General features: G+C 46.6%; 1 protein-coding gene across 1 annotated transcript in view; it reads left to right on the forward strand.

Annotated features, from left to right (window-relative positions):
* Nucleotides 1-26,206, forward strand: part of gpc3 (glypican 3) — a 115,950-nt gene that overhangs the window by 65,426 nt on the left and 24,318 nt on the right. Inside the window, exons 4-6 of the mRNA XM_086178782.1 lie at nucleotides 12,262-12,395; nucleotides 13,104-13,229; nucleotides 20,545-20,656. Coding sequence (XP_086034908.1) covers nucleotides 12,262-12,395; nucleotides 13,104-13,229; nucleotides 20,545-20,656 — 372 coding nt within the window. The remainder of the gene's footprint in view (nucleotides 1-12,261; nucleotides 12,396-13,103; nucleotides 13,230-20,544; nucleotides 20,657-26,206) is intronic.

Genomic DNA, 26,206 nt, shown 5'->3' on the forward strand with positions numbered 1-26,206 from the left:
ACCTCGTCCTCTATCGGGAATTGGTTGCTTTCCGGAGCTTTTGGGTCACAATACGTCCGGCCGGATCCGAAGCTTTCGTAACAGAAATTCAAAAATCTAATTCATATCCGCGGCTTGGTGGCTCAGCGGTTAGCGCTCCCGCTACATGATTTACAAACGAGAGGGCGAATGTCTTTATATGACATATGAATGAAAGAGTGGATGGTTGTATTTCTATAAATGTTGGCCTTTGCTCAATCACAGCGGGGATCGGCTCCGGCGCCCCTGAAGGATAAGCGGTACAGACAATAAATGAATGAAAAATCACACATAATACTTTTGTTTGGGGGAAGTGGATCCTTTTTGGGTATCGTGCGGTGTCTGAAAGGGAAATCAAAACTCCGTGTCTCCGGGCGCTGCTTTCTGAAGCCGTCCTCCTGGAGGAGGCACTCGACACCTGAAAGGGGAAACCTGCTCGGAATCCAGGTCGAGCCGCTCGGATTACTGCGATCAAAGGTGAAGGTCAACGCGACCTTACGAGAGAGGCTTTTCTTGTTTTGTTTCACAATATCTCCTCGGCGCCGCCGGCGGAGGATGCATTCGAAATCAGACTTTCAGTCGGATGCCACGGATTAGATTTCGGCAGTTTAAAAATACAAGGTCGCCGCAACCTTTCGAGGCACATCTGACCGCAGCTCTGGAGCTGGCGCGCAGACAAAGCCCTTATTACTTCCATCTGTCCTTCAATGACATCTCGATAACTCCTCCAGAGGAGAACGGCGTTCAGCTACTCTGTAAAATCACGTTTACAGCTTTGGTTCCCTTCCTGTGTGCGTTGCATACGGTGTGGTCCGGGAGTCTGGACCAACGTGGACCCAGATAGCTACTGGACCGATTGTCTCATAGATCGCCCCATGTGGGCAGTGACCCAAAGATGGAGGTCATGGTTGCAGGAGACCAAAATGGGTTGAGGAGCTCGGTCCCACCAAGAGGGGCCCCGAGTAAAGCTACTGCTCCTCCAGGACCCAGCTGGAGGAGGTGCATCTGGTTAGGATGGCTCCTGGTGAGGTGCTCAGGTGCATGTCCCACCTGAAGGAGGTCCACAGGGAAGACCTAGGAACCACTGGAGGGACTAGAGCTGGTCTGGGAAGGCCTCAGGATTCCCCCAGAAGAGATGGATGGATGGATGGATGGATGGATGAATAGATGGATGAACATTTGGACAGTTGGATGTAAGATGGATTGAAAGATGGATGGATGAATTTATGGATAGATGGAAAGATGGTTGAATGGATAGACAATCATTTGGACAGATGGATGGATGCTTGGCTAGATGAATGGATGAATGGATAGTAATTTGGACAGATGGATGGTGGATTGATGGACTGATGAATATTTGGACAGATGGATGGATGGATGGATGGATGGATGGTGTCACCATGTTTTCGTCCATTCAGTCTCCTTTCATGAATGCTGACTGACAAACCCGAGTCCACCGGGTTTCAACTTCTTCTGCAAATCTCCAAATGCACTGACTGCGAATCTATCCGAGCGATGTTCCCCAGAGTAATTTCCAGATTAGCGCAAACACCGGAGATGCGTGGGCGACCGAGAGGTCCGGAGGCAGCGGAGCTCGCGGGGCCGCCGACCTCAACCGGGAGGCTCCCGTTTGACTCGGCGAGCACGTCGGCGCAGGTCTGACCACTCACGCGTCAAGAAAATCCAGAGCTTTTAAGTATTCAGTTTCCGCCCGGGGGGGGAATATCGACTCTTAGACGGAGGTTGATGTTTTCAAGCTGCGTTTCCTCGCTTCTAACAAGCCGATATATCGGTCTGTTTTCGCTAATATCTCCACCGCGTTACGCCCCGACAAGATACTTTGTCAGGGCCGAATTATCGGGGAGATAATCGGCAGGAGAGAGAGGAAGCGGAGCAATCTCTCGCATAAATATATATATTTTTTTGGCCGTCCGTCTGCCTCTGTGAATCTCATCTCGCCCTGTGAGGTTTCCGCGGCGATAAAACCGTCAGGTTTGCTCTGAGTGAAGCGAAGGTGGAGGGGGGGGGAGGCTTATGAAATATGAAAGCGTTTTTTTTTTTCATTTCCAACCCTCCCTCTCTCTCCCTGCTGGATGTACACCGAACTCTTCACTCTGCCGCCCCTCCGAGTCCCTGCAGTGACCGGGTTTCCACTCAGAAGCCATCTTTTATTCACAGGCAGGTTGACCTCACTTACGGGAATCGCTGACTTGAGGGAAATCGCTGTTCGGCGAGCAAGATCCTTATCCAAAATTAAATAAGAGCGGCACTCCAGCCGCCGCCAACTTTTCGCTCGAGAGCTAAAAGCTGCCGTCTCACTGTTTTGTCTAGCTCCATGTCAAGGTTGTGTGTGTGTGTGTGAGATGCCGCGGTGTGAATGTAATCTTGCAAAGACACCCCTTGCTCAGGGTGTCATTGGAGGGACGGAGGCATTGTTTTTTTTCCCCCCGGCGAGCTAATTTGGTCCCGACGCTCCGCGGCGTGGAGACAGGGAGCACCGGGGCGCCGTCCCAGGAGTTGCTCATTTTTTATCCCATTAGCTCAAATGGGCTGTGCAGCACATCAACACCAAGGCGGTCCCTGGAGGGCGCTTCACTCAGCGCAATTTGATTTGTTTTGCTAGAAAATGCACCCGCGAGCGCTATTAGTCGGTTACAATTATGCGATTTTGAAGATATTAAAGTATTCATTCATTATTGACAATGCTTATCCTGCACTCGGGGTGGCTGGGGGTGCCCGGAGGAGCCTGTCCACGTAGAGAGTCGTACGACCATCATGCGCACGTCATCTCATGTCTCATCGCCGGAAAGCATGCGAGAGGTTCTCTTCGAAATCTTCTCGTCGTGGCAGCTGGATTTGAATTTCTTCACTTTAAGACATTTCAGCCCTCATTCGAGAGGCTTCTTCAAGTCTGATGACCCGTGGGGAGTTTCCCGATATAACTGCCAGGGTTTCGGGCGGGTCTAGGTAATGGAGGCTTGTTATGTAAACAGAGGTGTAACTAGGTCTAAGGGGGTTGTGATGCTAATGGAAGTGTCGTTCCTTTGGAGACAAAGAAGCACCTTTTTTTGGGATCACCTGCCTTGGAATGTGAGTGAAGAGGGAAACCTGTTGGATCACGTGAACGGATGTGGAAGTTAGCGGGTGATGGTTCTGGTGGTGGATCTTTCCCGGTTGTTTGGAGGGTGCAGAAGGTCCCGGTCCATCTGTGGAGATCCATCTTGGTATTAATCGCAGTACAACATTATACATCTGTGAAAGGTTGTGTCTGAGTCCCCTTCCCTTTGTTTTGACAAAGATGACTTCTTAAACTCCTCTCTGGAACCATCTGTCTTCTCTGGCCAGATTACAGACATTGCTGTCTTCAGAAGAACCTTGTCCTTCAGGTGAAGGTGGACCGCGGAGTCCCGTCCCGAAGTGGCGGCTCTCCTGTGTCGGGCCGTCCGTTTGTGCAGAGGTTGTTTGGACGTCATCACAATCCTCAGCGCAAGTGACAGCAAACACCACATTCTCCATCTTATGCCAGGGTGTTTTGTCCTTGTGGTGCACCAGTTTTTGTCTCAGGGTGTTGTGGGGTTTGAAATGTACCGATATATAGAATAAATTAGAATATTCCTTTATTCACGCCAAGTTGACCGTACAAGAAAATTTATCAAGAATTGAAAAAAACTAAGAATATAAAATGGTAAGTGTTAGTGATATATACAGGACTGTCTCAGAAAATTAGAATATTGTGATAAAGTTCTGTATCTTCTGTAATGCAATTACAAAAACAAAAATGTCATACATTCTGGATTCATTCCAAATCAACTGAAATACTGCAAGCCTTTTATTATTTTAATATTGCTAATTATGGCTTCCATCTTAAGAAAACTCAAAAATCTTATCTCAAAATATTAGAATATCATGAAAGAGTAATTTTTGTTTTTTTAATTGCATTACAGAAGATGAAGAACTTTATCACAATATTCTAATTTTCTAATTTTCTGTGACAGTCCTGTATATAAACAGTTGCATGTAAACAATATGACAATATATAAACATCACAAACATGTGCACAAGTTGCAACTAGCAGCAAACAACAGCAACACTTGCAAGGTGGGTAGCAGCGAAGTAGTAACGCCAACGGTGTCGGAGTGAGTGTGTGTGTCGGGGAGTGAATGAACGACTAGATGAATGAAAGAGTGAATGAATGAAAGAGAAGACTGTTTTGAGTGGATCCCGTGAACCGAGGCTCACGTGGAAGTGAATTTTTCCTGATTCTAATGACCGGGTCATTGGAACTGAAGAAGCTGAAGAAACTCAAGTCCCGTCGCCACGACAAGAAGACTCCCGCAAGAATTCGCCGTGACCCGGAGGACTGAGAACCTCCACGGACACGTTGCCAGAGGTTCATCGGAGACCCTAAATTGCCTTAACGTGCGAATGAGGGGGTGAACGGTTGTACAGCCGGTTCGAGCCGCGGAGGCTTTTTTTTTCCAACGTTTCACATTTCTTGTCGGCTCCTCTCGTCCGGACCCCGGAGGGGATCCGCTCCGCGACCGTCTCTCACGTGTACTTCCTCCGTCCGAGGTGACCGCTCATCCTCCGCCCTCCGCGTTAGCATTCATCTCCTCCGCCCGCCGCCCGCCGCCGCCGCTCTGGCATGAATCCGCTAATGCGGAGAGAGACGGAGAGGGCGGCCAGGAGCCCTGCAGCTCCAGATCTATTCCCCTGTCAGCTCCCCACCCTTCTCCCGCGGCTCGGCGCCGTCCCCGTCTCGTCCTCCACGCCTCCCCCACCCCCCCTTTCATCACCTAATCTCCTCTCTCTCTCTCTCTCGCTGTTACGTGACGCCGCGTGAAAGAGATGCATGATTTATGAAGATCTATTTTTACACGGAGAAAGAGTGACAAAGAGAGAAGGAGGAGGAGGAGGATGGGACGCATCCATCACCTCTTGACCCCTCCGCTGGAACAGCCGCGGCCGGGGAAGTCGCTCGTGACGGGGACGTGATGGAGCCGGATGAGATTATGGGATGCGGGAGTTGTTACGCACCCGGTGTTGAGTTGCACGTCCAACTTTGACATTTCAGCGGACAGCAACGCCGGCTCCCTCGGTAATAACCGGAGGCCTCCGGGAGTGTTGCTCCGCCGCGGAAAACAAATAAATCTGCTGCCTTTTCAGCAGTTTTCGAGGCCGATTTACGTCCTTCCACCCGAAGGACGTAAATCGGGGGTGTTGTGTTTTACCTCTTCGCGGACGATCCCCGTCTGATGGAAACGCACGATAAAACCAGAAGCGCCTCTCTGTTATTCCAGTGTAAATTACACATCTCTGTCAAAGTATTTTTAATCTGCGGCTAATGAAGACATGCCTCAATTATTCATCGTTTTTTTTTTAATATTTTATTTCTCCCCTTATGAACAGCGAGGCGTTTTATGTTTGGTGTGATGTGCCGTGTGTCCGGCGCCGCCGCTGTGATTTATTGCAAAGTGTTTCCTTTTTCCCGCTCGCTGCAACATAACGTTGCTGTGGGAATTCTTAATTTGGCTGTTTTATAAATGAATAATAATAGCAAGAAGCTCCCTGGTTGGATTCCTTTCCGTGTGGAGTCTCCATGTTCTGGTGGGGTTCTCAGCGTTCTCCGGGTTCCTCCCACAGTCCAGACACATGCAGGAGGTTCTCCGGAGATCCCAAATCGTCCAGACGGCTGGATGTCTCTAGATCAGGGGTGTCAAACTCATTTTTCCAACATATGGTGTACGTAGATGTCAAGTGGGCCGGACCATTAAAATATTAGCATACTCAGCATTAAATACCAAAATATCATGTCTTTCCTCTGTTTTGGTGTGGAAAAAGTACAAGGAAATTAGGAAAATCTTGGAATTTAATGAACAATCCTTTTACAAAACCTTTCATGAAACACCTCATATTTCCTTGGAAAAACGTGTAATATTATTTTATCATTCACATGTATGCAGTGCAACAGATCCCACTGATCGTAAAGGCACAAAACTTAAACTAGTAATTGGTATTGAAAAATATAGTAATGCACTTTGAGATTAAATGAGACTTATAAAGAAAGGGATTTTTAAGCCATTTACACATGTGCATATAAAATCTAAATGGAATCCCTGCCTACACCCTACAAACTAAAAAGAGTGCTATTAAACGTGTAAAGAAGAAAGTATTCACCTGTCCTGAAAATGTGTAAACTTCATACATGAAACATGCATGCACATACAATACATACTGAAAATGTATGGAGTTGCATGAAGAGTAGAATTCCACCATACTCTTTTGTAGTAAAGCTGGTAATTAACATTAAATTGCACATTTTCGCTAACAATTAGCTAGCTGGCTTATACCGCTGCTTCACTGATTTCTTGGCTATAAGTGAAAGTGGACTATATGATATCTGTATTTCTATAAATCAATGAACAACTGCAGAGAAAATTACATTTCTCCATGCAACAAACATTTTGAAAAAAAGACCTTGGATTGAAGGTTTCTTTTCAGCAAAATGTTCCATGTCATTTTGAGTCCTTCTTGTATTTATGAAAAAAAAGAAGGTGAATTTAAATGATCCACCAGCAGCAAACCAAAAATGCCGTCCTCTCTCTCTGTGTGCCGTCATCCTTTTACTGGCGCGTGCGGTGGCTTATTAAGAGCGACAAAAATATCTTTACACATTTTATTAAGTAGTCACAAGATCGCTATAATCTACAAAGTCAAAATTGCACTTTGAAAAATTAAAACACTAAAATGTAATACATTTTTAATCAAATACTCATTAGTTATTTTCAAAAGCCGCAGGGTGCCGCATCAGTGGGATCGAAGAGCTGCCAGTTTCAACCCCTGGTAAAGATCATATGGATCACTCGACCATTTACACGTCACAAGCATTCACTCTGGCACGTCTGTATAAAACATTTGAATGATAGGATGAATGGCTGCATAAGACACATAAATGAGAAAGTGAATAGTTGTGTTTTTCTATACAAGGCATGAATGAAAGAGTGAACGGTTGTGGTTGACATGTTAATGAGAGGGTGAATTCTTGTATGTCTCCATGTGACGTCTGCGTCTATATGACGTGAATGAATGAGTGAATGTCCCTTTATGACACCTGAATAAGTGAGTGAATGTTCCTACGTGTACATGTCAGGTGAATGAGAAAGTGAGAGAATAGTTTTGTGTCTTTATATGCCTGAATGAGAGAGTGAATGGTTGTATTTTAGAAATGTGAATGACATGGTGAACGCTTGTGTGTCTATGTGACTTGTGATCAGCGAGTGGGAACGTGAACGGTTGTGTGTTTTTATACGATGCATGAATGAGTGAGCGGAAGCCGTACGTCTCTAAATGACGTGAATGACAGAGTGAACGGTCGAATGTCTCGATATAACGTGAACGATGATGCTTCTATGTGACACGTTAATGAGTGATTGAATGGTCGTTTATCTCTAAATGAGTGGATGTTCGTCTTTATACAGGACTGTCTCAGAAAATTAGAATATTGCGATGAAATTCTTTATCTTCTGTAATGCAATTGAAAAAAAAAAATTGCTTTTTCATGGTATTCTAATACAGTGTTTCCCAACCACTGTGCCGCGGCACATTTGAGAGAGATCATCAGGTGTGCCGTGGAAAAATGCCCACTTTCACCTGATTGGTCCGAAAATTATTTATCCAACGCAAATAATGTGTCTTCCTATGTCTATGTGGGCAGCGTACCCATTCCATGGCAACGGGTAGTGAATTAACCTGTGCATCTGTGTATTAGAGTGATTAGTGACGCTTTGCGTGACACATTTTTAAAATAAAAAGTACTTGTACCTGCGTAAACAAACAGGCAGCATTGTTGAAAACTACCAAGACGAGTGAGAAAGCAGTGAAAGCTGCTGCAAAGTTGATGAACTCATCTCTAAATCCAAACAGCCACACACCGTAGCAAAATATTAATACCACCTGCCGGCAAAATCATTGTAGAAGAAATGCTCGGCTCTGGCGTTGATAAAGAAATAGCCCGAGTTCTCTCAAATACTACCATTTCCAAACATTGATGACGTGTCGTCAGACATTGAAAAAAAGTGTTCTGGAAAAGTTGCACATCAGTGGGAAATTTGCATCGCAACTTGACGAATCTACAGATATTAGAAATATTAGATTTCACACTAAGTAAATTGAGACTAAGGTTTCATTCTAATTTGATAAAAAATGTTTTTGACATATTTATTTGGTGGCATGCCTTGTGATTTTTCTAATGTAAAATATGTAAAATAACACTGTTATTGAGATAGGATTTTTGAGTTTTCTTAAGATGTAAGCCATAATCAGCAATATTGATATAATAAAATATTTCAATTGATTTGTAATGAATCCAGAATGTATGACATTTTTGTTTTCGTAATTGCATTACAGAGGATAAAGAACCTTATTACAATATTCTAATTTTCTGAACGGTTGTTTGTCTCTTTATGATGCGTGAATAAGTTGCACATCTCCCACCTTCCCACAGAAGGGCCTCCAACCAGGGACCTTCCCTTCCCCGCTGCTCCGGCGTGCAGAGATGAAGTCTAAAAAGTCCCTCTAATGGATGGAAATGAGTTTCCGAACGTGAGCGGGGTCACATATTCCTCCTGGTCGGGGGCCCCGCGCTCCTGGAAGGTGACGATATCCACGGCTCCGCTCGAGTTCTTCCTCCTAAAGCCACGCAGGATTACATTCAGGAATGGCAAGACGAGGCGGTCGCTCTTCCACCTCTGTGTTTTGTCATTGCACTTATTTAACGCACTTATTTAAAACAAAAAAAAAAACAAACAAACAAGCAAACTGGTATCTCGTCGGGAGAAGTTGCGGCAGACAATCTGGGTTTTTATCTCCGCGCAGGCTTGGAGAGGGAAATATCTGGGTGTTTCACGGTGTCTTTTAACGTACGGGAGGGATAATCGGGCCACACCTGCGGGAGGAGAGGCGGGAAAACCCTCCGCCGCCGAAACGCTCGGCGTTCTCTCCATCTTATCTGTGCATCTCAGCCCATTAGTTCAGCCAAGTGGCGCGTCTGCGGAATTAATCCGACGCTCCGGCTTTGTTACGACGCGTAACGGGATTAATAAATTGATGACATTAAAAGATAAGGCGGGTGACAAACAAACGTCGTGAGCCGAGAGCAGAGGAGGAGGAGAAGGTGAAGATCTCTGCGGAGGTCAGGGCCGGGTTAGAGACGGGCGGAGCCTCATTAGAGGTTTTCAATGATCGATGATCACTGCGATCGTTAATCGCTTGCAATCATTGATCACTTTCATATGTGGAGAGGTTAGAGTTTAAGCTTACGTAGCAATAATGTGGCTACTATGTCTAATGAGGTGCTGTGCTTTTAAACAGATCAAGTCATATGGATTATATAGATAAACGTACAACCATTCACTCTTGTGTGTCTCCATATAATTCTTGAATGAAAGGGTGAATGGTTGAATGTCTTGTGAAAATGAATGAAAGTCTGAATTATTTTATGTATCTACAGGACTGTCTCAGAAAATTAGAATATTGTGATAAAGTTCTTTATCTTCTATAATGCAATTAAAAAAACAAAAATTACTATTTCATGATATTCTAATATTTTGAGATAGGATTTTTGAGTTTTCTTAAGATGTAAGCCATAATCAGCACTGATAATATAATAAAAGGCTTTTAGTTGATTTGTAATGAATCCAGAATGTATGACATTTTTGTTTTTGTAATTACATTACAGAAGTAATTACGCAATATTCTAATTTTCTGGTACAGTCCTGCAGATGATGTGTGAATGAAAGTGTGAATTGTTGTATGTCACCATATATCATGTGAATGAGTGAGTGAATCATGGTTTGTCTCTACATGAATGAAAGGGTGAATGGATGTATGTCTCTATATGACGAGGATGAAAGGATGAATTGTCGAATGCCTCATGAAACGTGAACGAGAGGATGAATCGTTGCACGTCTGTCTGCATAAGGCATGTGCAGGAGTGACCGAATGTTCACTCTATGAGTTATTAATCCTTGCACGAGTGAATCCTTGTATATCTGCATATGATGTGAATGAAAGGGTGAATTGTTTTATGTATCTGTGATGTGTGATTGAAAGAGTGAATTGTTATATGTCTCTATATGTCACGTGAGTGAGAGGGTGAATGCTTGTACGTCTCAATATGTGGCCCCGTGATTGGTCCAGGGCATTACGGCAGGAATAGGCTCCGGCCCCTGCATTACCCTGATTGTAGTATAAGCCGTCTGGATAATGAAGGAATGAGTTCATTACTTTATCTCTACTTGCACAAGTGCACATCCACGCTAGCTAGCTGAGATGCAGATATTTAAGTGGACACCCAGCAGATCCCTTCCACCCGAGCCGGCCGCCCCTGTCTGTGGAGCAGGCTGCTTAGAGCAGATAAAGGTGTGCGGATACTTCAGCGGTCCCACGCTGAGACCGGCTTTATCTGCACACACTCCTGTTAGCGGCATTACGCCGGCCCAGGATGATATTAATACCCCTCTAATGAGCCCCTTCCTTGAAGAATCCGGAAACAGTCAGCTTGGTTGTGCGTGCGTGTGTGTGTGTGTGTGTGTGTGTGTGTGTGTGCGCGTGAGTGTTGGTTGGGGGGCGCCAGCTGCAGTGAATCGGTCCCTCTATGGCTCCCCGCCGAACGTGCAAACAAAAAAGAGGAACGTCGCTCGGATCATATTAATCATGGCCCGCGGGGGCGCCGGTGCTCCCTTCAGGCTCCGCTAGCATCAAGAGTCACATGAGGTAAGGGTGGGGTGTGAGAGAGAGAGACCAGGTAAAGGCCTGCTAGCTTTGAGTCTAATTCCAAGTAACTTCCTCTGATGTATTTAAACCCTCAAAAAGCTAGTTCTGGTTTCAGTGAAGTGAATTCATGTGAGGATCCAGAGGGGACTACATGCTCGGACTACGATTCCCAGTCGAGTTAGCGTAGCATAGCGTTGATTGCGCTGCTTTGAATGGACGAGGCCCTGAAAAAGGTGTGACCTTTGCATGCCTAGACAGAAATGTGCAGTTCTTTGATGATTTATTTCATTTTATTTCATTTTTTTCATTTTACCGCTTATGCTTCAGCCTGGGTTGTGCAGGGAACATTCACGTATAGACATACAACCATTCACATGTCAGATACTAACTTGCATGGATAACGTACGTAGCAAAGTAATCGTAGCTACACTTGTCAACATCCATTTGCATGTTAATTTCTTTTTTTATTTAATTTTTCGTTTTATTTTATTTTTCGTATTATTTTATTTTAATTTTATTTTGCTTAAATTTTACTTTATATTATCTTATTTTAAATCACAAAAAAGCTGCATGAACAAATAATGGATTGGCAAGACAGATAGATAGATGGATAAGGATGTGTGTGTGTGTGTGTGTGTGGTATTAATGAGGGTGGTAATACAGGGTGTTAGCAACCAACAGGCATGGACCTATTAACCATCTGGGGCTATCAGGCATGTGTGTGTGTGTGTGTGTGTGTGTATGTTCAGCATGTTGCCGGATAGTCATAATCCGTGTTGTCTGTGCACAAGCAACAGACGGTCATGTGTTTGTATGTGTTTCTGCAAGGCGAGGTTTCTGTGCGTGCCGTCCGAATGAATGTGTGAGTGCGGCCGTGGAGCCGAGCGGCCCTCGCTCTTGATGAAGTCGTTTGCCGCCGCGCCGTCGGACCCCATCGGCATTCAGCGGCGGCCTCGTGCACTTCAAGGCGATCAGCTGTTAACATTACATGGCAGAATTAAGCCCGGGCCGGTTTCCCCGCGGGAAATTAAACCGCCGGCAAATCATTAAACCGCGAGCAAAACATTAACATCCATTTGCATTTTTATAGCACCTGAAAGGAAGGCGCCAGGTCCATTATCTCCGGGAGACAGAGAGGGCCTCCTTATTTATTATTGTCCCGTCGGTCCCGCGCGGAAACACAATGGTGCCCGCGTGCCTTGTTTTCCCAGTCGAGTTTTGGAGTGCTACGATTACAAACTCGAACAAGGCGAGAACTGCTGGCAGAGGATACAATGGCTTGTTTGTTATGCAAATCCCCCCCCCCCCAGCTTTCATCCCTCCCCAAAATAAACACACCTAGATGGAGGGGGGGGGTTCGCAGAAGGGTCGTCCGGTTCCGGTTCTGGCGGCAGAAGGCGGAGCAAAATCGAGTACGTTATCTGTTCTGTTATCCCCGTGATGCCGACACTTGTCCTCTGACCTCCGCAGGTGAGCGGGATGTGCGGACACGCTCCCCAGCGAGCGCTCCGCTCCGTGGCGCCCCCTCCTCCACAGCCGGCGCCGGTGGCGGCGCGCAGCATCCAGCCGACTGACCCAGACGAAACCCTCGGCGGCCTCCGCAGGTGAGAGGAGCGGGTGGAGAGAGAGTTTACGGCCCGGTCGCGACTTGAAACACTTCTTTTAAAACTTCTCCGAATCTGAAAACCATTACTAATGTAACAGGAAACACTTTTTAACAGAATCTGCAGGGCAACCACAGGAAATGAAAACAATTGTGCTTATTCACTTATTTTATTATTCGATAAATGAGTTCAAAATTCCACCAGGAAATACTCTTTTCTAATGGATAAAATGTGTAAACATCAGCAATGCAGTTACCGTTAGTGCATTTAATAGCTTGTTAGCTTGCAATTCTGAGTTCACTGTGTTTTTTTGTTTTTTTGTCATCTGTTAATGTGCTGTAGCCTGCTCTGGATTTTTCACTTTTAACTTCTTCGGCGCCATCGTCGCGACATGGCCAGATTTCTGTTTTGCGCCACTTATGTCCCTACTTTCGCCATCACAACAATAGCCAACTGCTAGCCTGGCAGAAAAGACCGAGCTATAGCTGTTAGCGGGTGTTACGTCAGTGACCCTAAAAGGATCGATAGCATAGTATTCGCTAATAGCGATAGCTATTACGATCAGATATTTGTTTTGATCACTGTGCGACGGCTTGTTTAGGAAACACGCCCGATTGGCTAAATTAGCGGCTACGTTAGCGGCTAAATTAGCATCCATCAGGAGCAGAGACGTTTCTCTTTCCCCCTTCCTATCCCTGCCTCCATCAGGGAGTTCATATCCAGCCTGCGGGGCTTCAGCTCCTTCTACAGCGGCCTCGGGGAGGCGCTGTGCAGCCGCGAGCCGGCACCGGCCAACCACTCCCTCTGCTGGAACGGCCAGGAGATGACAGACAGGTAATATCCTGCACACACACACTAACAAACACACACACCTGTGTTGCAGCCTGGAGACATGCAGTGTCTCGTTCTGTCCTCTTAGCCGCGGGTTTCTAGCGTAGGTGAGTTGAAGGGTAAGTTTGGCCCGAGCAGATGAGCTTTACCTCCTCCTCCTCCTCTTCTTCCCACCCGACACGAGTGTAAATCTTGACTTTGGCTCGGCGGGATGTTATTAATGTCGTGCCGTGTCGTCACCTTCTCCGCGCTTAGTTAATTGCCGCTTCGATCGTTCGTCCCCCTCCTCCATCCCATCCTCCCGCCTCCAAAAACCCAATTTGGATTTGGCAATAATTCACTTCACCCCTGTCCTTTGCACACATCACAACTCCCTCCGCCGCCCGCCACATCAGCTGGCCCCAATTCCAATTTGACGCTAATAGACGCGCCCCTCTTTCTATCCGGCCTCCGAAATTTAATCAGAACTTTTTTTTTTATTTTCTTTGACGAGATGTGCAGCAGGTTGACCTTCTCCCCCCCCCCCTCCTCAAGAGGGAATACTTCCGGCGCTCTCTCTCTCTCTCTGGTGTTCATCCAGGGGATGGAAAGCAGGAGGAGGAGGGGGGCGTCAGGGCGGTGAGGGCCAGAGCCGCCCCGGGGGGATGATTACAAGTTGGTTGTGATAGGAGCGCGTCGGCGAGCCGGGGAGGAGATGAAATGATGGAGAGATTACAACGTCCGGCGGCGAGTAATTCTCGGTGTCACCTCAGAGGGCGAACGCCCCGCAAATTGACTCCGGGTACGTCGGCGCTCCCAGGTGTTCCGTCCCGGTTCTGGCGTTCCTCCTCCAGGGTAGGATCTGCTCGGCGGCGAGAGACGACATCCTTTTCCAAATTGTCTCTGCAGGTGAACGCAGAGGAAGGAGCTCTCCTGGGCTCCTGGTCTGAGGCCGAGCACTTCTCACTTTTCAAGATAGATAGATAAGGGTGTGAGAGAGTGTGTGTGTGTGTGTGTGTGTGTGTGTGTGTGTGTGTCTGTGTGTGTGTGGTTCAGGCAGGGTGGTAATGCTAGGTGTTAACACCAGGCACGTATCAATTAACCATCTGTAGCTATTTTATTTTATTTTATTTCATTTTATTTTATTTTATCATATCTTATCATGTTTTGTTTTTTTTTCTTTTTCTTTTCTTTTAATTCAGAAAGATGGATAGATCAATAGATAGATAGATACATAGATAGTAGGATAGGCTGCTGCTATTTCATTTAGAAGATAACATTTCACCCAATGTACATGCTGAACAAATTGAAGATATACAGTACAAAAAAAAATCTGACATACAATTTAAACACCCTTACTGCAAAATAAAAATCCTTTAAAGAAGTGAATAAATTATATTCATTATGTTAATTAATTTTATTGACTCTACTGCTGCTCTATTGCTGCGATATAAATCATGCTTTTCTTATTTGATTCAATACCTTTTTTTCATTTTAAGAGCTATCCGTAGTGACGTGCGCTGAGGTTCATGGCTGGTGAGGCACTGACTTCACCACAATCAGATTTGCAAACTAATGAACCCTACAGAGTAGCTTATTCACTGAATAAGCAGAGAAGTTGCAGGAAGAATCCCTGAAATCACGAGCTTCCTACCGTGAGGCAGGAGAACTGCGTGCCTCACTTAGTGGCTCTGCGCAGATGTTTTCTGATCGCTCAGCACAAGAAACTAGTAACACATATACAGTTGTTGACAAATTGGAAATGTAGCTCATGTAGCAAAAGTCTTTAAACATTTCAATAGTGACATATAGAGAGACCGCAATGCGGTCTTAGTGCAGAGCATGCCGGCAGTCACCTGTATTATGAAATCTACGTTGAGGCTCAACAGTCCACGGCCTCACCGCACGTCTCTTCTCAGTATTTGAACAGTGAATGTGAACATCCAGCACTTTTGATTAAAAGATAATCTAAAATCGGTGAAATTTGATGAAGAATACCTTTATAGTGCAAATCACTGGTAATTATGACCATCAAATTCTTTTTTTTTTCCCATTTTCCATATTTTTCTTTCCAGGATTGGCAAGTGAGGCACAGCCTCTCCTGCCTCCCCTGACTGCACATCAGTAATAACTACTTCTAATATATATATTTTTTTTATTTTTTTGTGCCCCCCCCAGAGGCCACAACGCTTTTGGCATTTAAATCAGCACGTAAGAGGATTTTCCCCTCATCATACGTTCATCAGCGCAAGTCGCTGCGTGGATATTATTCCCGTAAAGACGTAAAAGACAGCGTTTTAATGCGCTTACAAATCATTCCCTTGGCTCTGGATCCGCCGATGCCGTCACGTCTCCATTAAAAGTGCATGAACCTGTGGCTCTGCTTTCTGGAGGGCTCGGTAGTGATGTAAAGCACCAAAGAAGTACCCGGACTCGACCAATAAAGTATTCCCACTTGATACTACATCGTACTTCATCGTACATTATCCTCGACGCTACAGTTTCGGACGAGGATTTAAAATTTTCACCCTCTCATTCTATCTCCGATGTCCCTCCCGCATGGTTTCCGACCACAGGAGGAACCCGGAGAATCCGCAGGACCCCCCCCCCCCCGTGCCGCCCCGAGATTTTAAATAGATGAATATGTATAAAATAACAGAAAACATACACTTTGGAATCGAAGCGTATGCTAGTTGTAAGACGTTGCTCGGCGAATTTTGGTTTCCTCGCTCTCGTATTTGTATCATGGCATTTTTTTTCATCTTTCACGGATAAAATTTGCTCGAATCGTGCTTCCTATCTTAAAAAATATGTATATAAAGTGATTCGTATCCTAAGGGGCCACTATATATTTAAATGTCCTGTTGTTTTACTGCAGTGCAAAAAGTACTGTGTAATAGGTACAAGTACACACTTAGTACAATGCCATGCAGTTCTGGCAGTACAACTGGCTCCACATTATTTTAGTGATAAAAACACCTTTCGCTCTTACCCTGCATTTCGTACATTTTTCTCCCGGATCCGAGTCTCTGGTGATCGGATGAATCCCGACGATTTATCACGGCCTTTACTTTATCAACTGAATGACACCATTTAGCGCGGTGTCTCTGTGAGAGTGACATTAATTTGTGGATTAGGAGGACATTCGCTCCCGAGCTGCTGCTCCTGTCTCCACGCTGAAACGTTATCGCTGAGGATCAATACTTGTTTTAATGTTAAACGGCGCTTTCATCACCTCCGCGTTCATCCGTTCACACACGATTAGCGGCAGAGCTGCGGCGCCGGGCGCTAAAAGATGCTAAAATAATGCATTGGGTAAATGCAATAAAAGAGAAAAGGCTGTTGATTTAGTGACGATAATGACGTATTATTGTTACAGTTGTCACTGTCTGAAGCAGGGGTCCCCAAACTTTATCCTGCGAGGGCCAAATAACTTTTCCCTTCTCTTACTGGGGGCCAGTTTGTAACAAAAAGTGTGACGATCACAGAGGTGTCTAAACGTAAACATTTATTGTTTTCCAGAAAGCCAGACATAACCAAAAATGAACCCTTTCTGGGATCTTGAGAGGAAGAAAAAAATCAGAAAATAAATACTAACATTATTAATGAAATAGATAACACTATTTATGAAATAAATAATAACCAAATAACCCTTTTCAAGTTTTTCACAGATAAAAAGACCAAGGAGCATTAACTTTCTTGCAGCTCTCATATCAAATTCACTGTGAAAACCAAAAAGCAAGAAACCCAACAGATACCAACACCTGCAAGTTAAATACACCTACCAGGTTAAATACCCTGCATTCTGAATCTATTTTCCTCTTACCTAATTTTTTCGCCATTATTGCGTGTTATTTGTCGGGGGGGGTGTCCAGGATTTTTTTTTTGTTTGTTTTTTGAGGGAGGGGTTTCAGATGGGGCACAAACTGCAGAAAGGTGAAATATAATGTTACGTTCTACGTACAAGTCACATGACCAGAATAAAAAAAATTAAAAAAAACATAACACATCTCTGGTATTGTTCAGGAGCCGGCAAAAGGTGGTGGCGGGCCGTATCCGGCTCCCGGGCCGTAGTTTGGGGACCACTGTTCTACAGTGAGGTTTTGGGCATTTTTTTGGATGCAATATAAACACATGCACGGCTTTATGTCTGGATGATGGGGACGCATTCTAGCATGTGTATGTTGAATTATATAAAAATATGACACGTGAATGGGAGAGTGAAATGTCTGTATAGAATGCCTGAATGGCACCAGTGAATGTATCTATGAGAGGGTGAAGTGTTGTATTTGTTGGATCAGATGAAAATATATGATGTGAACCAATGAGCGAATGGTTGCATATGTTGAGTGTGATATAGGGAATTGGTGAACGTTTCTATGTGATATGTGAATGAGAGGGTGAATGGTTGTGTCCAAAAGGCGTAGGAATGACTGAGTGAACGGTTATCTCTATACGAAGCGTGAATGGGCATGGATGAAATTTAAATGCAATTGATTGATTATCTTGATGGCTTGAACTGCACTTCTTGGCCAATCACAGCAGGGCAGTGAATGAATGAATGAATGAATGAATGAATGAATGAATGAATGAAAGGAAAAAAAGCAGGAGCCACTCATGCTGAACTGAAGTGGCGGCACTTTAACACGAGCAGCGGCAACAGTGTTTACACCCGCGACCTCCGACCCCGGCGGCCTGCTGGCGGCGGAGGTGTGATCCATTAGCGGCTGCGAAAAGCACCGTGTTCTTTTCACACCCGCGCTCATCCTGCTAAAACAGCGCCGTTTGTTTTGTTGTTTCTTTTGTGTTTTTTTTTTACATCGGTCAGAAATAAAAATTGCTTCTCGCGAGCCGGAGGCCGGATGTTGTTGGCGCGACGTACACGGGAACGGCTAAGCGTCGATACACCAGAGATTATCGGAACGCGTGCGAAACGGCGCCCTGCCTCGGCTCGTTATCTCCGCGTGCTAATCCTCCTGCCTTCCGCGTCTCCGCCTCCCCTATCCGTAATGGATCACACGTCTGCTCTCATTATTAATGCAATAATTAGCAGACGTGAGACGTGAGATCATGGCTAACGGGGAGGATAAATAACTCTGGTGGAGGAGGGGAAATGTAATTTTAGTTTAATGAAAAGTCTGGAAATGGGCGGGAGAGCGATGAGAGGATGAGGTGGGTGAAAGGTGTGTGTGTGTGTGTGTGTGTGTGTGTGTGTGGAGATGATAGCGGACGATGACCTCATGCTCGGTAAAATCCATTTCGTTCTTATTAACTCCCTCTCCGGAAATCATCTTCCTTCATCCTTCATCCTTCCTGGCCTCCGGTGCGGCGCAGGTCTAAGGTCGAACCCGAATGCACCTGCAGAGCCGGCGAAGGGTTAATCCGAGGCGCCGCTTTTCTCAGAACACGTTTTACCGCAGATAAGCTGTTTTATCGCTGTTTCTTCAGCGGTTCATGTATCGGAGCCGTCCGGTGGAAATACAGAGGAAAACATCAGCGAGCGGAAAGGACAGTCACAAAGGAAAAGGTTAGCGGCTTGTGGCGGCGCGGAGGTTAGCGCTTCCTCCTCACAGCCAGAAGGTCCTTGGTTGGATTCCTTTCTGTACAAGCACATGACTTCCTACAGTCCAAACACATGCAGGAGCTTCAATGGAGACCCTACATTGTCCAGACATGTGAATGAGAGGGCGAATGGTTGTGTCTTTCTATATGACGATAAGTGAGAGAGTGAATATCATATGTTGCTATGTTACTCGTGAATGAGAGGGTGAAAGATGATATGTTTCTATAAGGCTACGAGTGAGAGCACGGATGTATTTTTTTTCCTGGCATGTGAACGAGAGGTGGAATGTTTGCATGTTTCTATTTGGCTCCGACTGAGAGAGTAAATGTTGTGTGTTACTATATGATGCATGCATGAGAAGGTGAATGTTGGTATGTTTCTATATGGCTGCGACTGAGAGAGCGAATGTTGTAATTTTCTTTTGGACGTGAATGAGAGGATGAATGGTTATTTGTCCAAACATGATGTGAATGAGAGGGTGAATGGTTGTATGTTTCCATATGGCTTCGACTGAGAGAGTGAATATTGTATTTTACTATATGACGTGTTAATGAGAGGGTGAATGGATGCCATTAGATGCCATTATATGACTTCTGAATGAAGTATTGAATTGCTTTATGTCTCTTTCTAACCTGCAAATGAAAGGGTGAATGGTTTATGTCAATATGATGTGTGAATGAGAGGGTGAGTGGTTGCACGGCAGCCTGTCGCTCTTGCCCTTTCATGACCCAGACGGAAGATAAGCCAGCTAGTGAACGAATGAATGAATAAATGACTAAATGAATGAATGAATGAATGAATGAGTTGGCCACGTTTGTAAGATCCTTTTTTTAAAAGTGTCTTTTCAAGCTTCCGCCCCGGTCCCGTCCTGTCACCCCTGCTTTAGAGCTTCTCACATTTCACCCCGTCCTGAAAGAAAACCGTTTAAACGTCTCTCTTCCTTCCCTTCGCTTTCTCTCGGAGATGATTTGAACTCCGGCCTGCGCCGGAACAAGCCTTTGTGTTTTAACTCGCCGCCGAACGGGAAACTGCTGTAAAACAGATCCGAGTGAGTCGGTCGGACAATGAAGCCGTCACTTCTAATGGGTGTCACTTTGACACGAGGGAAAGAAGACGTCACCGTTAGACGGCCGTCGACGGAGACGTGTCTGCAGACCGGCGAGAACCCGAACGGCGGGTGTACCTGAATGCACCTTACCTCCAGAGCGGGATTGGAAAACATCTCCGCCGGCATGATTTGTTAAAAAGCCACTAAACGACCGTTTTATTGTGCATGAAATTAAATCCCGTCCAGACGCTTCGTCGCACGGTAAAACTCTTCCTCGGGGATCGAAACGCGTCTCGCGGAGACGTAGCTGCTGCATCTGCATCCTCGTTCAGAGCCAGATGTTTGTAAGTGGATACATTCAGTCAGACATACTTTCCACCCGTGCTGCAAAAGACGTTAGCGACTTTTACACTATATATTTACACATATTGAACATAATCCAAGATATACATTCCTTGGCTGCACACAACCTGTACTCACTCCCGCTATAACTTAATATACGTCTCCAGTCGGGGGGGGGGGGAGGCTTCTGCACTTGGGTTATAGATGGACTTTGCAGATGTCGGAGCGTGAAGGCGGACCGGCTGGCGTTCATCCCATCGCCACTAGATGGCAGTAAACCCCCAGTTTGAAGCCATCGGTTGGTGTTTGGACTTCCTGCGAGCTGAGGGCGTGACCCCCTCCGCCGACCCCACTCTGAAACCGATGTTTTGGTCTCTCTCCGTCAGGTTTGTGGGGCCCGGCCTGAAGAAGTCCCACGCTGGCTCGGAATCCCGGAGCAACAAGCCCCCCGAGCCCGTCATCAGCCAGATCATTGACAAACTCAATCACATCAACCAGGTGAGCGGCGGGTGTTCGCGTACGGAGACGGATATGAAGACTACGTGTACGGTTCGCGCCTCCTCCTCGCAGCCGGAGGGTCTCCGTGTTCTCCATGTTCACGTGCAGGAGGTTCACCGCAGACCCCGAATGGACCGGAGATGGCGAACGGTCAGCCGTCTCCGTGTGTTGCCCAATGAGAGCTCCGGCGGACCCGGCGATATCGAGAATGAACGGATAAATAAACAAATGAATGAATCTCCGTCCAAAAGAGCCAGATTGCGCACGAACTGTTTTTTCCATGCAAAACTTGGAGAGGAAAAGCAGTGGAAACTCCTGAAGGCAGTGTTTAGTCTGGGACACCATCCCCCTCTCCAGAAATAACACCCCCGCTTTTAGACACAAGTCAGTGGTGACCTCTTCGGGACGCTCGCCGGAGGGGATGCGGGACTTTGTGACAGGCCGGAATTATGTCTTCCATCCACAGTGAGCACCAGCTGTTTCCACGGCTGTCGTCACTATGGAAACTACCTATTAGAGCGCCGAGGCGCTCGCGGGCCGGGAGCCGGAGCTCCGTAAGTGGACGCGCCGTCCGACGGATCCGTCTGGGTTTCCTGTTTCGAGGCGGTTGCGCTTGTAGCTGTCGACACGTCAGATCCCTCGGAGCGGCGCGTCCGCGCTCGCCAAAACACGCCCTCCCGAACGCCGTGTTAGCGTTAGCTTCCGTACGCCGCGGGCCCGTCTCCGCGGATTACTATCCTTCTCTGCCGTGAAAACAAAGTAGTGGGATCTGAGGCGCGAGCGGCAGACCCTCCGACGACCCCCGGATGTAATTCTCTGCGTTCTTCCCTTCCCGTGACCTCATCGGCGGGGAGCGAGGAAGCTTGAGACTCCCAACATGGCGGCGGGATGGAGCTCCGGGTCGTCTCCCTATGTCTCCTCCCAATTTCGCCAATTACTTCAATTGTCGGCGCCGAGCAGAAACGCGCTCCGAACCCAGATGATGGAACACCGGCTGCAATAACAGTGGATAAGAGACGCATCACACAGACGGCGGCAGATGTTACATTAATCCAACTTGGCGGACATTTTTTTTTTTTTCTCTCAAAATGCTGCCGACTTCTTTTTGCTAATTTTTCTATTCTTTTGCACCCATTACATGATTCGGATGGTTTTTTGTCCTTCATTTATCCTCAGTCAGGGTTACGGAACTGCTTACACAAGGCCACATATAGAGACATACAACAAGTCACTCTCTCATTCAAAAGTCATTTAGAAACATAAAGAAATTTTTATCGAATCCACCAAATACATCATCAGAGAGAAGTTCACTCTGTCATTCAGGCATCATTTAGAGACATATAACCATTCACTCTCTCATTCACGTGTTTTTTTTTTTTTTATATTACGCTTAAACATCGATGCGGCTAATTTATGGATTTTTTTGGGCTCGTCACATCGGACAAACGAAATCACGGTCAAATTCCGACGCGCTGTAAAAAAAAGCGTTTCCAGTGAGTATTTGTGGATGTTACCGGTATGTATTTCATTGAAAGTTAAAAAAAAAATGTTTTTGTGTCAATATTTCATGTTATGACATGGACACCTGCGGCTTATAGACAAGCGTGGCCTATATATGTGCACACATATTTAGTTTTCATGTGTTCATTTGAGCACTGTTACAGTTACAGCTCACTCAGCTGCACGTGTGCAACAGTCTGATAATCAGAGTAATAATATATTCTATTTAAGGCACCTTTTTTTGAGACTCATACACAATTAGACAGAATGCGGATTTCAAAGAAAGGATTAAAACAATGAAAAGTGACAAAATGGTGAAGTAAACAGATAAAAGTGATAGAGCAGTGTCTGCAGGCTTTCCCTCCAAATTTTTTAATTTCGCCAAGTTTTCCTTTCATGTCGTGAGCACAGGACGCGCACGTACCCATGAAATAATCCCCGCAGAAACGTCCCGAGCTGACAGGGACAAATATTTGAAGCTGGGATGGTGACAGGCTGAGCCGCCGCGGCTGTTTACCGTGTGGATCAGGCTCCCGATTGATGAGATTTTACAATTTGGGGGAAATGACAGGGCTCATTGTGACTCAGACATTCAGAGAGTTCCTTAGAAAACTGTGTGTGTGAAATCAGATTAACCCTAAGCTCCCCTCCAATCACGCTTTTCCGGTAATAAGGGTAGAGCTGCGGTTAGCGCTTCCTCCTCACAGCCAGAAGGTCCCCGGTTGGTTCCCACAGGAGGTCTTTTGCGTGGGGAGCCTCCATGTTCTCCCCGTGTCTGCGCGGGGTTCCTCAGGGTTCTCCGGGTTCCTCACACACTCCAAACACAGCTTGGAGTGTGTGAGGAACCCGGAGCTGCACCTTGGAGCTGCACTGGAGACCCTACATTGTCCAGGATGTGTGAATGAGAGGGTGGATTATTGTACATCTCTATAAAATATGTGAATGAGATTTTTTGTCTATACCAAGGGTCGGCAACCTGCTGCTCTGGAGCCGCATGTGGCTAGTATTTAATTAAAATGTAATTTGATTTAATGTAATTTGAAGATTATGGCAGTTTCAAAAATTATGACGCCGTAATAAAACATGTTAAAATATTTTTGTCGCTATTAATAAGGGATTGCACGCGCCAGTAAAAGGATGACAGCATACGGATGGCTTTTTTTGGTTTCCTGCTGGTGGATAGTTTAAGTTCAGCTTCTTTTTTTTTTTTTTTTTTTCATAGAACTCAAAACGACATCGAGTATTTTGCCTAAAGGAAACCTTCAATCCAACCTCTTTTTTTCAGAGTTCAAAATGTTTTGTTGCATGCAGAAATATAATTTCATTTTCTCTGCAGTTGGTCATTGATTCAAAAAAATGCAACATATATTTTGTCTATACATAGCAAAAGTGTTTTCTCTACTGTGAGGGAACGGTTCCAAATGGCTCTTTGAGTGGTAAAGGTCGCCGACCCCCGGTCTATATGATCCATCAATTATAGGGTGACAGTTTCTATGACATGTGAATGAGGGGGTGAATGGTTATATGTCTATATGTGGCGAGAATGAATGAACAAATGGTTGTGTCTCCATATTCCATGTGAGTGAGAGCGCAAATGATTGCACGTTTCTATATGTGACGCTGTGATTGGTCCAGGTTGAGCCCCGCCTTTTACCTGATGACAGAATAGGCTCCGCCCCCCCAGCCCTGCCTGCAGGATAAACATTGTGGAGAATGAATGAATGAATTAAAGACATACTTCACTATGGATGCCTTCACACCAGATCTGGGTCTTCTCTGCTTGGATTACCGCTCCATCCCGCGCTCCACGTGCACCGGGGGTCTTTATGACTCGTAGCTTTTCCCGTTTCAAGGAGGGATTAGATACCTGCGGAATTGACCGGTGTGTGAAAAAGTAAGGGGAACGCCTGATAATGTGATGCAATTCAGACCAATGGTCCAGCAGGACATCCAGCCTCCCTCCGCTGATCCTCCCGGCTTGGTGTTCCGTCACCTCTCGCACCTCTCCTGCCGCGGCTCGGAGTTCCTTCCTGTGAACTCTGCAGCTGCAATGCGCAAACTCATAGGAAGCCTGGAGCTTCTCCTCTTCCTCCTCCTCCTCCATCCGCTCGGAGGGTGAAGAGTCGGGGTGACGGCCCGGTCCGGCTGCAGCGGATTTTCTTTGTAAAGTCCAAAACGGTGATTTCACGATTTGTTTTTCACGTCGTCACTTCCCGCCCAGCTGAAACCCGCAATCTGTCGGCTGACCAGCAGGTGACAGGAGTTCCCCCCGTGCGCGGCTCACTCGTCCGCCTCCAAATACGAGAAGACGACGTAGTGTTTCTAGCCGCGAGGCGGCAAAAAAGCGATATTATAAAGTGGTGTTTAATGACACCGTGAATCCGAACGAGCTCAGCCCGGTTTGCGGTGGCGATGGCATGTTCGCGCTCTGTCAGGTGGACGGCTCGATGGATGAGTAGTGCCCGCGGCTGTTAGCTGATGGAGGTCATGGAGCGCCCGAGGACCTCCTTCGCACGTGACGCCTTCTACTAAACCCGCCGAAAGATTGAACGAGCCGACGGGGGGGCGGCTGGGGGGGACGGATCCACTTCAATCGGCGAGCGGCGTGACAATGGAAGTGTCTGAGAGCCCTTCTGAGGACTGCAGAAAGCCTTTATAACCCCGCTAAATGTTTATTGACTGCACTCAGCCGGCATGTTGTAAACAACCCCTGGAGACAGCGGGGGAAAGTGTTTAGTCCAGAGTCGTTTTACAAGGAACCCCCTCCGAACCCCCCCGACCCCCTCCGGCCCCCCTCCGCTCACGTGGGACGAACCACCAGCACTGGATGTCGGCAGGTTAAAAAACAAATGGAGGAATTAGCCATCTGATGCGACACACTCGGCCACGACTTACAGATAATTACTTTCTTCTGCTTCGTTTGCGTGCGTGCGTGCGTGCGTGCGTGCGTGAGGCATGCGTGCGTGCGTGCGTGTGTGTGTGTGTGTGTGTGTGTGTGCATGCCTGCGTGCAAAAGGACGGGTCCAACAACGAAGATAGTATGTGTAATGTTCCTGGCCGGGGCCCAGCGCCAAGCACAGCCGGCTGATTAAAAACTGCAGTATTTCAGTCTCATGATGCAGTGTGTGTGTGTGTGTGTGTGTGTGTGTACAGTACTTCTCCAATCTGAGGAATGTATAGCTTGTTGTCCTGCAGATGCATTCGTCTGCAGCGCCAGGATGAAGCTTGCATGTTTTCTCCTCCGTGCACCTCCTGCCATAATCTTTTTTTTTTTTCTTTTAATATCCCGCTCGCTGTTGCTGATATGAAGGGACACGACCGACCGTTGTTGCGCTGACCCAGTTTTCCAACCACAAATCAGTCGCAGGCCGCGCTACGTAGCCCGTCATGTCATAAAAGCGCAGGGAACGCGGTGCCTCCGCCGTCAAATCCACTTCCTTCCAGCTTTAATCCCCCTGATGTTTCATTCCTGCGCTCCTGAGCGCTCGCCGTTCGCCCCCGCCCTGCCGAACGCCGCCGCCGCCGAGCGGAAACGTGTCGTTTCTCACACTGTCCGCGTGGATCGGAGGTTCAGCAGATACAGAGACCCCCCCCTCCCACCCAAAACTAAACACGGGGAGAAAAGCCGTCGCCCTTTTCTCACGCCTGCGGCAGCTGATGTCATGGCGGCGCCCGGGGCCAAGTTTGAAGCGAACTGTTAGCTATAAATGGACGAGGAAAAAAGCCCCCCCCCCTCCTTGTTAGCACTTAGCAACTGGGAATTTCTAAACAGCGCGGGGCTCCGAGCGGTCGTGGACATTTCTGCTGGATTCCTGCGTGAGGTGGATGGAGAACGTCAACGCCAAGGAGCCGAGGACGCCGTTCCAGAGAACTTATCCCGAGTCTTAAATTAGAACATTTTTATTTTGATGATTTGCTCCTCGGGCCCCGCCGAGACGGCTTTGTTTTCCTCCACATCTGTCCGGCTTCCCAGCATATCGGGTTTCTGGGCCTGAGCGGCTAATCTCAGGAGATGGTTGAGCTAGTGGCAAAAAAAAAAAAAAAGGAGCA

Source organism: Fistularia commersonii, chromosome 31 (genome assembly GCF_037954325.1).
Source record: "Fistularia commersonii isolate RoL2024-O1a breed Wild chromosome 31, RoL_Fcom_v1.0, whole genome shotgun sequence".
Lineage (NCBI taxonomy): Eukaryota > Metazoa > Chordata > Actinopteri > Syngnathiformes > Fistulariidae > Fistularia > Fistularia commersonii.